At 39.7% G+C, this 15,366-nt stretch overlaps 2 protein-coding genes across 2 annotated transcripts in view; one reads left to right on the top strand and one right to left on the bottom strand.

The window, feature by feature from the left end:
- LOC306836013 (acylphosphatase-2-like) overlaps positions 1-7,433 on the bottom strand; it is a 32,519-nt gene extending 25,086 nt beyond the window's left edge. Inside the window, exon 1 of the mRNA XM_079362871.1 lies at positions 7,146-7,433. Within this exon, the coding sequence (XP_079218997.1) occupies positions 7,146-7,243 (98 nt within the window). The 5' untranslated portion in view covers positions 7,244-7,433. The remainder of the gene's footprint in view (positions 1-7,145) is intronic.
- A 1,565-nt stretch (positions 7,434-8,998) lies between these two features.
- Positions 8,999-13,718, top strand: foxg1b (forkhead box G1b). Its single transcript, XM_079362869.1, has one exon. It carries the CDS (start codon positions 9,163-9,165, stop codon positions 10,393-10,395), a length of 1,233 nt encoding a protein of 410 aa, XP_079218995.1. The 5' UTR covers positions 8,999-9,162; the 3' UTR covers positions 10,396-13,718.
- Positions 13,719-15,366: the final 1,648 nt, after the last annotated feature.

Raw genomic sequence — 15,366 nt, 5'->3', positions numbered from 1 at the left:
AGTGGCAACTGGTCAATAGAGGGTGCTAGAATGTAACCCAACCGCTCCCCACAAAGAGAATCACTGAGAGACTCACTGGATAAGATTCCTTTAAGTTTAAAATGTAAGCTATACATATATGTACAATTTAGGAAAGGTAGGTAAATATCGTGGCATAAAATGTCTAATCAGCAATGAAAATGTAGATTTAAAGTGTTGTAAGTTTCTAAAGTTATTGATTGGTGGTATGTTTCTTGTCTTAGGGACTAGAGTTCAATGTCCTGGGCCTTTATTGACTCGGGGGCTTTGACGAGTGCAGAATACGTCTCATGAATTGATACATATAGAGCGAGTCATGCAGTGTCACTAAATCAGGGCATAAACTGTCTATTAAAGTCGATCAGAGCAGCAGAGCAGACTAGCATGACAGATCGGCAGTTTTTAAAGTTGGTCTCCAAAGAGTTTTGGAAACATATGGCTGCAAGGTGTTGTTTGTTAATGAAGTAAAAAGAACATTTCCAAAGTTAAATTTATAGCGTTGAGGGATGCTGGTGGAACAGTGATTAGTGCGCGCGCTCCATGTATGAAGGCTGTATTCTGCAAGCGGACGGCCCAGGTTTAAATCCAACCTGTGACTTCTTTCACGCATGTCAATCCCCACTCTCTCTCCCCGATACCCATCTCCATCAGCTCTCCAATAAAGGCAGAAAAAAATGCTACCATTAGCTGGATAATGGTATTTCAGTTTCGTTTAAGCACCATGCTGACAAAGTAAGTAATACATCTGTGTTTATCCATGAGAAATTGTGCCCCTCCTGGAGAACAATGCACCAGCTGTGTGCCTCAAATTGCAGGACGGTCCTCTCTATTACATTTGTGAACCATCTCTTCTTTTCCACATTTTCCTCTTGAGAAAGCTGAAACTCCTCCCATATTATAACACCAATACTGTATGTTAGGTTGGGCTCAAATGGGTTTAAATGAAGCAGCTGTCCCTGAACACATGGGGTAAGCTTCAGCATTGCTAGAATTATTTTCACCCTGTCAAAAGTTTGGGGGCAACAGCTACAATTCCGAGACGCTACTCTTATTGAGCGGCATATTATTCTGTAGACACAACAGCCTGCAGGACAGACACAAAATGTTGATCATTGTCAAGGAAACATCGGATGTTACGTCAAAGATCACTGCATAAGCTAGAGCTAGCCGCTACTGCCATTCTGTTGCTGTATGTGCTGCTTTGATAAAAACGTTGTGGGTAGCAGAGTGATTCCCCCGCGAGCCTCGACATCATCGTTTGTTATTGTTTTGATTGAGAACCTCATAGTGGATTTTACATACTGTCGATTAAGTCTGAATTTATCGCAACCGAGGACCAAGGCCATGAGAATATAACTATATTGAATTAATACACCAAGAAATAAAACTAAAAGAACAATAATTGCAAGTTGTGTGAAGCCAGTAACAGTGCATATGAGTGTGAGCATACTTTAGTATGAGGTGATGTGGAGTGAAATGAAGCATAAGGCTCAGCAATCCAAAAAGGATGTGAGAGCTAGCAGGGTAGGAAGACATGTGCAGTTGCAAGCATGCAGACTATACACACAATTTTACCCTGGTAGAACTAAAACAAAGTCATCTCAAATTAAAGACGTATCTTTCTCGAAGCTAAAATATGAATAGGTCTTGCAAACCTCCCGCTGAACATGATGTGTATGCTGATTATTGGGCGATTAAATACGAACTGCCAAAACACATCAAAGCTGCAAACACTTAGAGTAGCAGCTGGTCGCAGTGGGAATTCAACATGTAATCCTGCCAGTGTTAATGCTTTGCTTTTCCCTTTTAGCCCCTTTTACATGTGTAGCCCTTGCTGTCTACGTGAGTGTGTGGTGGAGACATCATTATTTTATACTGTGATTAATGATTTACAAGCAGAACACTGCAGATACACACACACACACACACACACACACACACACACACACACACACACACACACACACACACACACACACACACACACACACACACACACACACACACACACAGAAGTAAAACCTTACAAGACATCTAGCACTCATGCTTGGATCTTTAAAAAACCTGAAATCTCATGTTGTTTTTCTTCAATAAGAATTGCAGTGCAGCAATTAAGAAGAGAGACTGTCGCCAGAATAATGTTTAGTAAACCTTATAAACCACTTTACACGAAAGAATAATCACCAAATCCATATCTTGTTATCACTTTATACGATCACAGGTGTTAAAACATAAAGACCACCATGAGATGAAAATAGATCGGTTAGATCAGAAGGAGGTGGCTCACGTGTCAATAAAATGGCCTCAGTGGAGTCGGAGCAGTAAACTAAACAAAAACCAAATTGATGTCCTGAACCAACATTTTTCTTTAAATAAGTGTAGCATTGTTTTACTGTAAATGCGAGATGTTTTACATCTATGTCAGAAGAAACAAAATCTGCCCTTTGGCTTTTGGTTTATAATGACAAAATATAAATGAATCATTTACAATTATATGAGATAAAAGGTCAAAAAAAACAAAAACACTTTCTTATAGAAATGGTACAAAGATTTGACAAGTCTTATTACAGAGAAGAGAGCAATTATTGATGTCGGCTGAAATTGAAATAACTTTTTTCCTAATTTCATTAGGCATCTGTGCTGTGTCGAGCCGAGCTAATGAACCAGGATTTGTGACAACCTTAATCACACTACTCCAAAGACAGTTTTTTTTTCACTATACCACAGTTATTATAATACTACTCCCCCCCCCCCCCCCCCCCCCCCCCCACACACACACACACACAGAAACACATATAGTACAAAAGGAGGCCAAATTTAATCAAAATAATATCCTAGTATAGAGGCTTTATAATATGTGCTGATTCGAACACAAACGTGTCATAAAGCATTGATTATTCATTGTGTATAGGAGTATTGCTGGTTCGTAGCGTCACATTAATGACATTGCAGCCTGATTTCATTTTGAGTGGGCAACAGAGGATGTACTTCCAGTGCTAGCTCAGGAAGTTCAACCTGCCCCATGAGCTGCTGATCATGTTTTGCACCTCCATCATTCAATCTGTCCTGTGCACCTCCATTACTATCAGGTTTGGATCTGCAACCAACCTGGACAGACACAGACTGCAACCGACAATCAGGACTGCAGAAAAGCTCATCGGTGTCGACCTTCCCCCCCATCCAGGACTTATAACAGTCCAGAGTCAGGAAAAGGGCAGGTAGCATCACTGTAGACCCCCTTCACACCTTGGACACAAACTGTTCAAGCTCCTCCCTTCCGGCAGGCGCTACAGATCACTGTACGCCAAAACATCCCGACATAAGAACAGTCACTTTCCCCAGGCTGTCACTCTGATGAATGCTGAACAGTCACAGAGTGACAGGCCTGCTGCTGTGAAATAACTCTGGAACTAAACTGTGAATGTACATATACTATTTAATATAAATGATCATCTAACTCTATTATGTTACACTACGTATAAAACTGTGGCTGCTGTAATGAACCGTTCAATATTAAATTGGTTATTGGTTCATCCCTACTGCAGACCCAGGCCAGAAAATGGGGGTAAGAGGGCGAGAGAAAACAACGCATTTGTGAAAAGCTGAAATAATAAAGGTTTATTTGTTCAAAATGTTATTTGACTCTAACCATAAATCTGGTCCCTCCTGTATCCCCTCTCCTTAAAGACTAAATCGGATTTAACAGTTGCAGTCAATCAGACCTTCAACAGGATTTGACTCGTCGTAGACAAACAGCAGTTGGTCTTGAAATGTGCGAGTGCTCGGTATATCAGCGGGAGACATACTGTAAAAACTGTCAAATCAAAGCTGAGGGGTTATATCAGGCTTCTGTCTCCTTCCTCAGCTTCTTACAGCGGGCGAGTGGCCACAGAGTCAGCCAAGTTCATGTTTTATGAGAGTAGACTCATGATAATCTAACTCTTAAAAGCGGCTCATAAATACTTGGGCTGTTTTGGCAACAGTTCTGTAATTTGTGCAGCTGGAGGCCTGCTCGGCTAGCGGAAAAATTGACACTACCGAATGAAGCTGTAACTGTCTGACTGTGGAGACCGAGCAGAGTGCAGTACAGAGTGTGCACAAAGAGGAGGTGGAGAGGTCTGGGAGGCTCTCCTGTCAGAGTGGGACTGCAGACACTCCAGCAATCATTAGATTTGTTAACCCTACAGTTCGTCCATCATAACACGTTCATGTTTGTCAAAGCTGCAGCAGGACGAGAAACATTCCCATCAGCCTTTGCTGTATTGGTTTAATAGCAATAAAAGTTTCTAACACTGTAAAAGTTTGAAATGAACTCTGACGCCTTAGTGTGGACTACAAAAGCAAAGACGACCATCAACAATAGCATTCAGGATTTCTTGATCATTGTAATAGCAGCTTTAACCACAGTTATGGGGTAGAATTCAGACATCACAGCACACAAAAATCTCATTCGCTACAATATTGACTTTCAAGAGGTTTTCATTCTTACCTTGCTGTATCATAAAGTGCTGTGAGTTTGTTCTCATTTGATTTACCTCAAAACTATGGACTAGTTTGATATTGTAGGCAGTGGTATATCCATCATGATGCTACACACTGGTTTGAGTTGGACTACTTTTGAAGTCTCACGTTTGACATTAAGAATGTCGCCGTATTTGTTAAATAATTAAGATGAATTTAAGACTAATTACAGTAAGAATTGACCATATGGTACACACCATACATATTGTATGCCATGGTAGGCACTTGTTAATCACATGTGCACAAATGCATGCTGTGCTTTATTGCTCATTTACTCTGAATGAAACCATCATTTTCAAAATGGAAATCATACTGTGTTGAAAAAGACTTGGACGAAGACCAAACAAGGAATTTTGTTCTCAGCAGTAATGTTTAAAATGAGATGAAAGTTAATTTTTCACCACATAGTTCCATATGATCACTCTTTGTTCCAACACTAGAGTCACCTCCTGCTGGTTACTAGAAAAGAAAGCAGGTTTAATACACCATCAGCCAGTTGCTCAGACACACAAAATGCTCCACTTCTTAAACACTTTATTCTTTCAACTCATCCTCTACGATCCAACCAGGCATCCCGGGTGGTGAATGAGGCAATACATCTTAGTTCAAATCTTTTCTCAGCCTGAATGCTCTCTTATTTTGTGTAGATGTGTTTTTTTTTTCTAACTGTGCCTTAGTCCTATGAAGTCTGACCCCTGCCTGTCCCCCAGCCAAATGGGCCCCAGCCCCCCCCCCCCCCCCCCCCCACGAGTCACGACCCTACAAAGGATAAGCAGGTAATGAAGATAAACAGAATTTCCCCCTACGTTGCAAGCTGACAGACTGCTTACCTTATTGAAAGAGGTTAAGCCCATTATCATTAATGTAAGAGCACATTAAGTAGTATAAACATGTAGGACAAACTGTGATCAATTCTTAAGGCATTATCTTAAAAGCACATAAAATGCCCTGTTCAAAGTGGATAACACACGACAGCTACGCTTAAAGCACCCATTTTAACACATTGACTTTTTTCCATCAGCGTATCATCACTATTTGGGGAAATGTATGTAGGTAACAGAAATGTGTGTGTGTGTGTGTGTGTGTGTGTGTGTGTGTGTGTGGTAGCCAGAGCATTCACGCTTGTGAACGTAGCCTTTGTTGGAGGCTCAGATCCAGTTAAACAGAAACACCATCTGGCTCAAAATCACAGCTGAGATTTAACACAGCAGATTGGAGGAGGCAGACCTGTGTGTGTGTGTGTGTGTGTGTGTGTGTGTGTGTGTGTGTGTGTGTGTGTGTGTAAAAAAGAGAGCGAGTATAATCTGGATTTCAGCCCTGTTGTCATACAAAATCTGCAGTTAGTGTAAACAAACAGTGATCAGAACGCTCTGTTGGTGTCAGTGAGTACAGTCTTTAAAATATGTTCTTTCAAATATATATTAAAACTATTTTTAAAATGAATATCGAGCTTTTATATCCACCATAAATTGGCCCTATGGGGCCAAACAACAAAGCGCCCATTAAGCCCTATAAAACACTTAAAACACCTTACCAAAGCCAAACCAATGGGATTTATTTCTATTAAACAAACAATAACGATAACAAAGATCAATTTACAGCTAATGTAATCAAACACAACGACACAAAACCCCTGCCGTTCGCACCGCAGTCCCCAATTGTTGACTTCACCTGGAGCTGGAGACAACAGGAAAGGAGAAGGGACAAACAGTCCAGGGCAACATACAGCCGTAACATTCATAAGACCAGTCTAAGAATTTTGAGGAATGCCACATTTAAAAGTGTTTGGATTAGTCTATTATAGTTAACTCTATACATCTGCAGGGAACAGATATGTTACATGAAGTCCACCATGATGGAAGCCTGTTTTCTACAGTAGCCTAAAAGAAACATCAAATGTACTCTGGCTTTAGAGATTCATTTATACATTTAGTTTACCTCCACCGATGCCAAGCTATATATAATTCTATGACTAAATTGACTCGTCACTTTCTTTTTGTAACTATCCTTTATTATTAGTTAAAATGTCTCCAAGGACTGTTAATACTGTGGCTCCCCAGTGGGCTGCAGAAATAGAGCTGGATTATAAACTAGGCAAACCTCCATGGGCCCAGAGAGCTGCAGGCCATGGTGTGTGTTGTGCCACATGTAGCATGGAAGCACAATGGTGTGCAAGAGCCTGTTTGTAAGATGGAGCCTGTTTATAAGATGACCATGAAAACGCATCTCTAAGCGCATCCCCGTGTTAATAGTTATAATCTAAAGTCCTGTAGTAAATGAGTTTGGGGTTCCTATCATACTTCAAATCTACAGCGAAGTTGACAGAGGGAGAGGAAATGGGTTGAGAGGTCCGCATAACTTACTTTATATTTTAGTGATCAGTTTCTCCATTCCATACTTGTACCATTGTTAGATGTCATGAAATGTTTGATCACTAAGACCACACGCGCCTTCAACCCGTTCGACCGTACAGCTTTAAAGAACAATGCAGCAATATGCTGCACGATAACCAACAATTATTATACGACCTGTAGCAGACATACGCCTTGCCAAATCAGAGAAAAACACTGAACACCACTTGATGCAAAACGCGCATACAAGCTTACCTCAAACATGACGCCTTGAACTCCTCTTCCTGAAGATGAAACAGGAAGCAACCTGTCTTCAGTAAGGCATGTTTGACCATGACGCTCAAAACGTGCATCGCTAACCTGTCTCACGCCCTCGCCTTGATTTGTAGAATTTAATCATCTTGACGGGAGGTGCAAGTGATGGATGAACTGAACTTAATGTAAATTACAAGTTATCAATTAATTGGTTTAAGTGATCACTTAAAATAATAAAGCACTTAAGAAGCACGTGTTGATGGTTTGGGCCCGCAGTACGCGCATGGATGTTACTCACGTTTCGTTTGATTTAACACGCAGCGCAACTGTCCTTTAGTATTTTAACATAAATATTACATTGAAAATGTATAAGAAAACTTTTACAAGTTATATTAGGAATTTTAATTAATTAACAGACCAGTTGATTTAATTGGTTAACACGAATATTTTTATAAAGAGTTTGAAAAATCTAGATACATTTTGCTATTTGTTTATTATTTTCGGCCAATCTCCAAATTCCCGATGCACAAGGCTTTTAAATGGGAATATTTTTTATGTTAAAGGAACACAGCAATGCACTCAAAATGTAGATTTAGCAACAAATGTGTCAAAAAATTAAAGCACTATTACTGTTTTCTTATCTTTTCAGAGCTTGATTAAAAACACCTTAAACAGCTCACAAGTCCAGAAATATAACTTTGGAGGAAAATAACACATTGAATAACCTACTCAAAAGTCTCTTTTTAAAAACAAATGAGCTTTATTGAAAAATAATTTTAAAAAAACAGAACATTTGACACTGGAAAAGCTTTTTATATTATCTTTACTTTTCTTTTCTTTTCTTTTAAAACAAATTAAAGATATTGAGCCTCAATACAACTATTATTATTATTATTATTATTAGTAGTAGTAGTAGTAGTAGTAGTAGTAGTAGTAGTAGTAGTAGTAGTAGTAGTAGTAGTAGTAGTGTTTGTAGTAGTAGTACTATTAGTCCATAATAACAGTAATAGAAATTATTATTACTTGTCAGATGTTAAAAGATCTACTTCTGGTGCTGTACTGCTTGCTACCAACAGGAGACGCTCTGGTTACAGCATCAGACCGGGATACTCTTTACTACGTGTGTGTGTGTGTGTGTGTGTGTGTGTGTGTGCGCGCGTTTGTGTGTATGTTCGCGTGTGTTTGTGTTTGTGTGTGCGTGTGTGTGTATTTGTGTGTGTGATGCCCGGCACAATGATTTTTATTAGTAGACAATAGCGGCGCGCTCAGTTCCTCCCCCGGCCTCCTCCCCACTCCCTCCCCGCATAACACACACACACACACACACACACACACACACACACACACACACACGTACGCGAACACCGTGCACGCGCAGTGTTTGCCGACATGAATTCAAACTATTACTGTCGTTGAGAAAACAAGGCCGGGGAGCCATGTGAGCTCAAGCACGGGCGCGCGCACACTCAGACGTACGTGCGCTTTTACGCACAGCCTCAGACTGGAATTTTACGCACACAGGGTATAACCTGCATGACGCACGGAACAGTTACTCCGACACATTTAGGGAAAGGTGCACGCGCGTAAACGCAGATTAAAGAGGACAGCTAAAAATGACTGGTTTGTGTTGTTGGAAACATTAAAGGTCTAAGTTTGAAGACGGAGGACGGAAAAGAAGACGCAGAAAAGAGGATTTGTTGATAAAATCACCAAGTTGGAGAAGCTCCTCCTCTCCGTGATGTAGCCGCGAGTCGGAACCTCCTTAATTACTAATTTCTCCTCATCCAAGCCACGCTCTCTCGCTCTCCCCTCGCTCTATCTCTCTTTCTCTCTGTCTGTTTCTAGTATCTCTCTCCACTCCTCAATCCATGCATCTCTCATCCTGACCCTTCTTTCTCTCTCCTCTCCGTCTCTCTTTCGTTTCCTGACAGGACAACGGAGGTGGACGAGCTTGGAGTTGTAGTTATTTTTTTAAATTATTATTTATTCCTCTTTTTTGGGAAACCCGCCACCGGGCATGGAGGATGTTAAAGATCCACCAACCGTCCACCGGTCTTCCTCCTTCAGCATCAAGAGCCTCCTGCTGCCTTCTAAGTGCGACAGATCGGACTCAGTCATTGCTGCTGCCGCCGCTGCGGTCGCCGGCATCCCCGGGACGCTCTCTCCTTCGCCGGGCTCCGACTCTGAGAAGTCACTGGATATTCCGGAGGTGGATTCCTCAACGGTGTCTCTGGACCCGGAGAAACCCGGCAAAGAGGAGCAGGGGGAAGAGGAGGAGGAAGGTGGAGGGGGAGGCGGAGGAGGGAATAACACCAAGGCAACATCGGAGCAGAATATTAACGGTAATAATGGTAAAAACGGGAAATATGACAAGCCTCCGTTTAGCTACAACGCTCTTATTATGATGGCAATTCGACAGAGCCCAGAAAAGCGTCTCACGCTAAATGGCATCTATGAGTTCATCATGAAAAACTTCCCGTACTACCGCGAGCACAAGCAGGGCTGGCAGAACTCCATCCGTCACAACCTGAGCCTCAATAAGTGTTTCGTTAAGGTTCCTCGGCACTATGACGACCCGGGGAAGGGGAACTACTGGATGCTTGACCCGAGCAGCGATGACGTTTTTATTGGGGGGACTACCGGGAAACTCCGGCGGCGCTCAGCAACCTCAAGGGGCAAACTGGCGATGAAGCGCGGACTGCGCTTCGCTCCTCTCGGTTTGGGGATTAACGAGCGGGCGAACAACCCGCTGTACTGGCAGATTTCTCCATTTCTCTCTCTTCACCACCACCATCATCATCCACATTACAACGGCTCCTCTCCCGGGTTTTTGAACCAGGCTGCGGGATACGGGTCACTTCTGCCCGCCGTGGAGCAGCTCAGTAACGGGGACCTGGGGCGCTCCATCCTTGGCGGGTCTGCCGCCGGTGCGCTTGGCTTGTCGAACAGTTACGGTATGAACACGTCGCCAGTCGGGCTTCTCTCTGGACAGACTGCCGGGTATTTTGTCTCAGGAAGCCAACACGCTGCTGCAGCTACTCATGGACCAACGGGAGGGGGACCTCCGCCGCACCTTCAGCAGAGCGCGTCGGGGTTCGGCGGCTTGGCGCCGAGCAGCTCTCCGCAGTCCTTATTATCAGACTCCCTTAGAAACAGCTCATTACCGTCCTTCTCCCCGGGTGTGTCCGCGGGGTTTCCCGGGATGCTGTCCCATCAAAAGAGGGTAACCCCAAACGCTTTCCTAAACTGAACTCCCCCCTCCCTCTCCCCAATACAACATCACCTCTCCATGGATGGCACCGGGATGAGGACGCACAAAAGACGTCATGCTAAGGGCGAATTATAAGTGGTAAATATCAAACATGGATTGCAAAAAATATATATATATATAAAAAGTAAAACTTTTGGCCATATTCTCACCCGAAGAGCAACGGGTTCTGTTTTTTTTGGGTTTTTTTTAGCATTTTACTGAAAAAGGGACACACTTTGTTACCCGCTGGTTGTACAACTGTAACTAGACTTGCCAAAGGTAACACTTAACTATATTTCATGCTATTTATATCTTGTACAAAGATTTTCAGTTCATTCTTTGAGTCTTTTATTTATGTTTTGTATTTATTGTACAATGTATTTAAAATCTATTTGTCAGCGTATACTCATCAGTATTGACGATAATGGGGAGGGGGTGAAAGAAGTCATACAGGTTTAATAGTTATTTATGAATTTAAAGACAATCAATGAGAGAAAAAAGACAATCAATGCTTTTTGTTTTTCTTTTTTTGCTAGGAAAAAGTTAATAATGAATTGATGAAGCCTTACATCAGCAGATACAATCAAGGAGTTTGAGAGGAAAAATAAGCCTACAATCATATCTCTACTCAGGTTTGACCCCGGGCAGGCCTAATGATGATGATGATGATGATGCTATCAGAACTTCTCTCTGTGAAGAGTTTACTTTCAAAATATCCAAATTAAATTAAGCTTAAATTCAAACATGGCTGACCTGTAGTTAATCTACAAGGCTAATGAATACACGGTATTTGGAACAGAACTCTTCATGTGAAGAATTATGCAAAAACGACAAGCTGTAAAATGACTTTTGTGTGTTTTCTGTTCTTTGTGGAGCCCCAATTGTTTTTTTTAACACAGTATTATTCTGTATGTAAAGGCCTACGTGTGCACGCTTGTGTGTGTGAGTGTGTGTATGCGTGATTACAGGCCTCTTTGAACGTAAAACCTCTTGCGCATGTGCGTAAAGGCCAAACAAACAAGCCTGGTACTCTTAGGAAGAAAAAAAATGAAATTGAACAAACTTTAGCCGCCCCAATCACGGTTCTATAGCCCGCTGACCAACTCTGTTTTGGGGTGAAAGTTAGTCAGTGAATCGTGGAGCGCAGAGGGTGGAGGCCTGCACATGGAGCAGAATTTTTCTGTTTTCTGGTGAAGGGGAAACACGGGGGCTCTTGGTAAACCAACAGATTCAATCCCGCATATCCTGCATTACACATTCAAACACAAAAACACAAACATAGAGAACATAGACATGCACACATGCAGCGAATTTAAGGGGAATTGGTGCGTCTCTTACATGGGATTATTGCCTGGATAAAAAAAAATATATATTTTCAGTCCCAAGATCCTCTTGGGCGTTGACAGAAAAGGTCAAAATTTTCGCACAGCCATTGATAACAAATTACCCATTTGTCAAGCACACAATATTTTTTTTACTGTTTTCTAAAAAACAGTAAATATATAACAATGAGCACACATTGGGATCCAATGTTTTCCGCTAACTACAATGCTGTGCAATTAATGACTATTTATTGTTATTTATTGGGAAGTTAAAGCTTCACAAGAGGATTCAAGGGCATCTTAAACACATATTAGCTGATTTCAGCAGGTGACGATGTTCCGCCATTTTAAACCCGGTACCGATATCAATTTTTGATGTAGCCATAAAAAGCATACCACGATTTTAGTGATTAAAAAAGGAAGAGTTTTTACTACAAGAAAAATTCAGGGGATTTTTTTTTTTTACACGTTTGTACACGTTAAAGAGTAGTTTCTGCAACATTCCTCGTGCAGCTTTCTTATTTGAAGTCCAGAATTTTACACAGCTAGGCTATTTACATAAATTATACACATTTGTTTGAATAAAATAATTATAAAAAAAAACCCTGGATGTCTTTGCACCAGGACCATGGTCTTTTTTTTTTAAAGAACTTGATGGGTTTTTTTTTTTTAGGTTTTTTTTATTTATTTTTTTTTTTTTTAACTGGACCTGAAGAAAAGTATCCTTAATTAATAATATTTGGTATAGTTCATTGTTCACAGATTTTTTTTCACCCGTTTGAAATTAAAATGTCAATAAGAAAATAACCTTTTTAGATATACTTAAATTAATGACTTTTTCACGAGAAAGGTAACAAAAAATCAAGTAAAATGCATAAAATACTGAATTGTAGGCCTACTCTCCTTGTAACTGTATGAGCATTTTTATTTAAAACACGTCAATGAGTCATCTTTTGAAAAACATTTGATGTGCAGTGTTGGACTGTCAAGGTATTGATTGCTGCAGGTATTGATTTGTCCATCCTCCTCAGATCTCAGGTCTGTGCTGTCAGTGCTCTGTAACACAATCCTGATCACACAAATGTTGTCTTTGCAGAAATAAACCAAACAAAAGCTCCTAATAAGAACAAGAAGCTGCACATATAGTGATGACTTTTTTTTAATACAGCTATTCATTAAAATATGCATTACAGTTTAAATTGAAAAAGGCACTAAAAAAATACATTTGGTTCCAATGTAAACACTAAAGTCCACATAAAGGTTTGAATAAACCTTTAATCGTTTACCACTTTAAAAAAAACACCTGATAATGGCTGATTAATTGCAAAACATAAAAATCACCGTATAACTGTAAAATATCTGCTCATTGAATTTTATTTAAATGATTCAAGTTTAGGTTTTTGAAAATGAAAAAAATCTACTTTCTGTATTTTTGCTTCTCAGCAAAATGAAGGATTCTGATTGGCCGTTTTCTCCCACTGTTTTTTATTTGGTTATGTTGTTACAGTGTAGGACTGACAAAAAACTTACCTGACCTAAAAAAAAGCCTCCTGAAGCCCAAAATTAAGGTTAACCTTGTCAACACGCACACACAAAAAGCTAACATATGAAGACACAAGGTCAACCAATAGAAATATAAGCACATTATTATCAACATGAAGCACAAACAGTCCAGCGGGTCTGACTGAGGCGCATTTCATTTAAATCATTTAAATGCTCTGATTTGAAAATTCCCCAAACAGCACCAAGAGGGTTGAGTCCCAGCAAGATGCAGACCTATCCAGGCTCAATGTTTTTTTTTAAACTTGTCACTTTTTTTCCATTTGGGTTTTTGTAAAAATAAAAATAGTTAAAAATGTTTGATGGGGTAACTTTGTTTTAATTTTGTTGGCACTAGTGTGCGTTCACTTGTATGAAGTCTGTACTGTCTGTTTCGTTACTGTCTGTCTGTTTTTATTTTCAGAGAAACTAAAGTCGATTAAAAGGATGAAATAACCCAAAGCAGAGTTTCTGCCTGATGATGTGTACATGAAATGTGGCTCACTGCACTGTTCAACATGATGTTCAAAATTCAAACCCATGCAGATTAGAGGTCCAGTATTTTCTTATTTTTAAATGAGTCTCTTCTATATCTTTATGTACAGGGCAGATATACTTAAAGCGTTACCCACTCCTCTTATTGTAAGAGCCTCGTCCATTGAATGCAGTTTAGTTTCACTAATCTAAAATATAAACTTATATTTTAGATTAATTACAGTACTGCTTAGTTTTGAAGTTTCCTTTTTTTCCAAATTTAAGATGAGAAAGTGATTTCCATTGACATTTCGTAACTCCCATACTTGCATCAATTTCTAATTATGCCCTCCCTGCACCAGACTTTTCCAACTTACTGTCAATATAATTCCTTGCTATTTAAACCTTTCTGGACATTTATCTATCGTTCATGTAAAATAAAAATAAAAACAATATTTTAATATAAGAGATTTTATACTGATTTCATTAGAACTCTTTTGAATGTCCATTTTTGGGAGACAACTGCAACGATTTATCCACATGTTTCAAACACTAAAATGAAGCATTAACTATTTGAAAAACCAAATTAGTATTCTGATGTATTTTTCCAGACAGAAAAAGTGCCTCTAATACCAGACTTTGAGATGATCATCTTGGACTACATATCAATATTATTTATTTTTATTCTGAACTTGCAATACTTTTTTATTTTATGAATAAAATGGCCTTTGCTCTTCTAGACAGACAATAATTTAAAAAGAGGTTTGTCTGAAACATGATGGATGATTTATTCTCACATGTTTTAGAATTATAATGAAGAAGGTATAACTTGTACATAACTGTTTTATTGATTATCGATCTCCTTTTTAGAAGTTGATTTTAGAAGGCGTATTTTAACATAGTCTTCGAAGCATCTATTTTTCATTCACAGGAGAAGTCTCAGGAATCATTATGTCCTATATTATTTAATAGGAATCAATGTTTTTAAGTCCTTCACCATGTTATAAAATATCTTCACAGTTGCTCCTGAACACACACTTTTTGATTTGATAAATGTGAAGTTCATTTTAAGTTCACTTCAACTTTATGAATGTTGTCTGCTCTCAGTGATGTAGACTATAGAATGGATTCAGTGGTTCTGTTTACACAGTCTGAGCTCTGCTGCAGGAACTCAGCTTTGAGTGGTGTCACGTGGGGTGTGTGTGTGTGTGTGTGTGTGTGTGTGTGTGTGTTCATTCACTCATATTGAGCCAACACTGAGCTCTCCAATGGCCCAACATGAAAAACAGGAACCAATTTGAGAAAATAAAAGCACAAACTGAAGTTTTAGAGACTGAAATATTTGATTGAATCAGATTTTTTTTATTTCCAGCTCAAGTGCCTGATTATACAAATGTGTGGTTTTTTACAGTACATGTGTCTTTGCTTTCTGACGAATCCAATAGCCCAAAATGCCACGTATTGTCCAAACACACAAATTGTTTCCTCTGAACATCCATCTTAAAAAAATGTGAAGTCAACAGTATTTCATCACATTAATAATAATAACTATTTTACGTTTATCATTTAATTATCCTTTGTTTACCTTTTTTTGTGTTATGATACATGATAAGGAGAGTGTCTGAGTAGTGTGTTA

The sequence above is a fragment of the Symphodus melops genome (assembly GCF_947650265.1).
Source record: "Symphodus melops genome assembly, chromosome: 15".
Lineage (NCBI taxonomy): Eukaryota > Metazoa > Chordata > Actinopteri > Labriformes > Labridae > Symphodus > Symphodus melops.
This window is presented reverse-complemented; position numbering and strand designations above follow the sequence as displayed.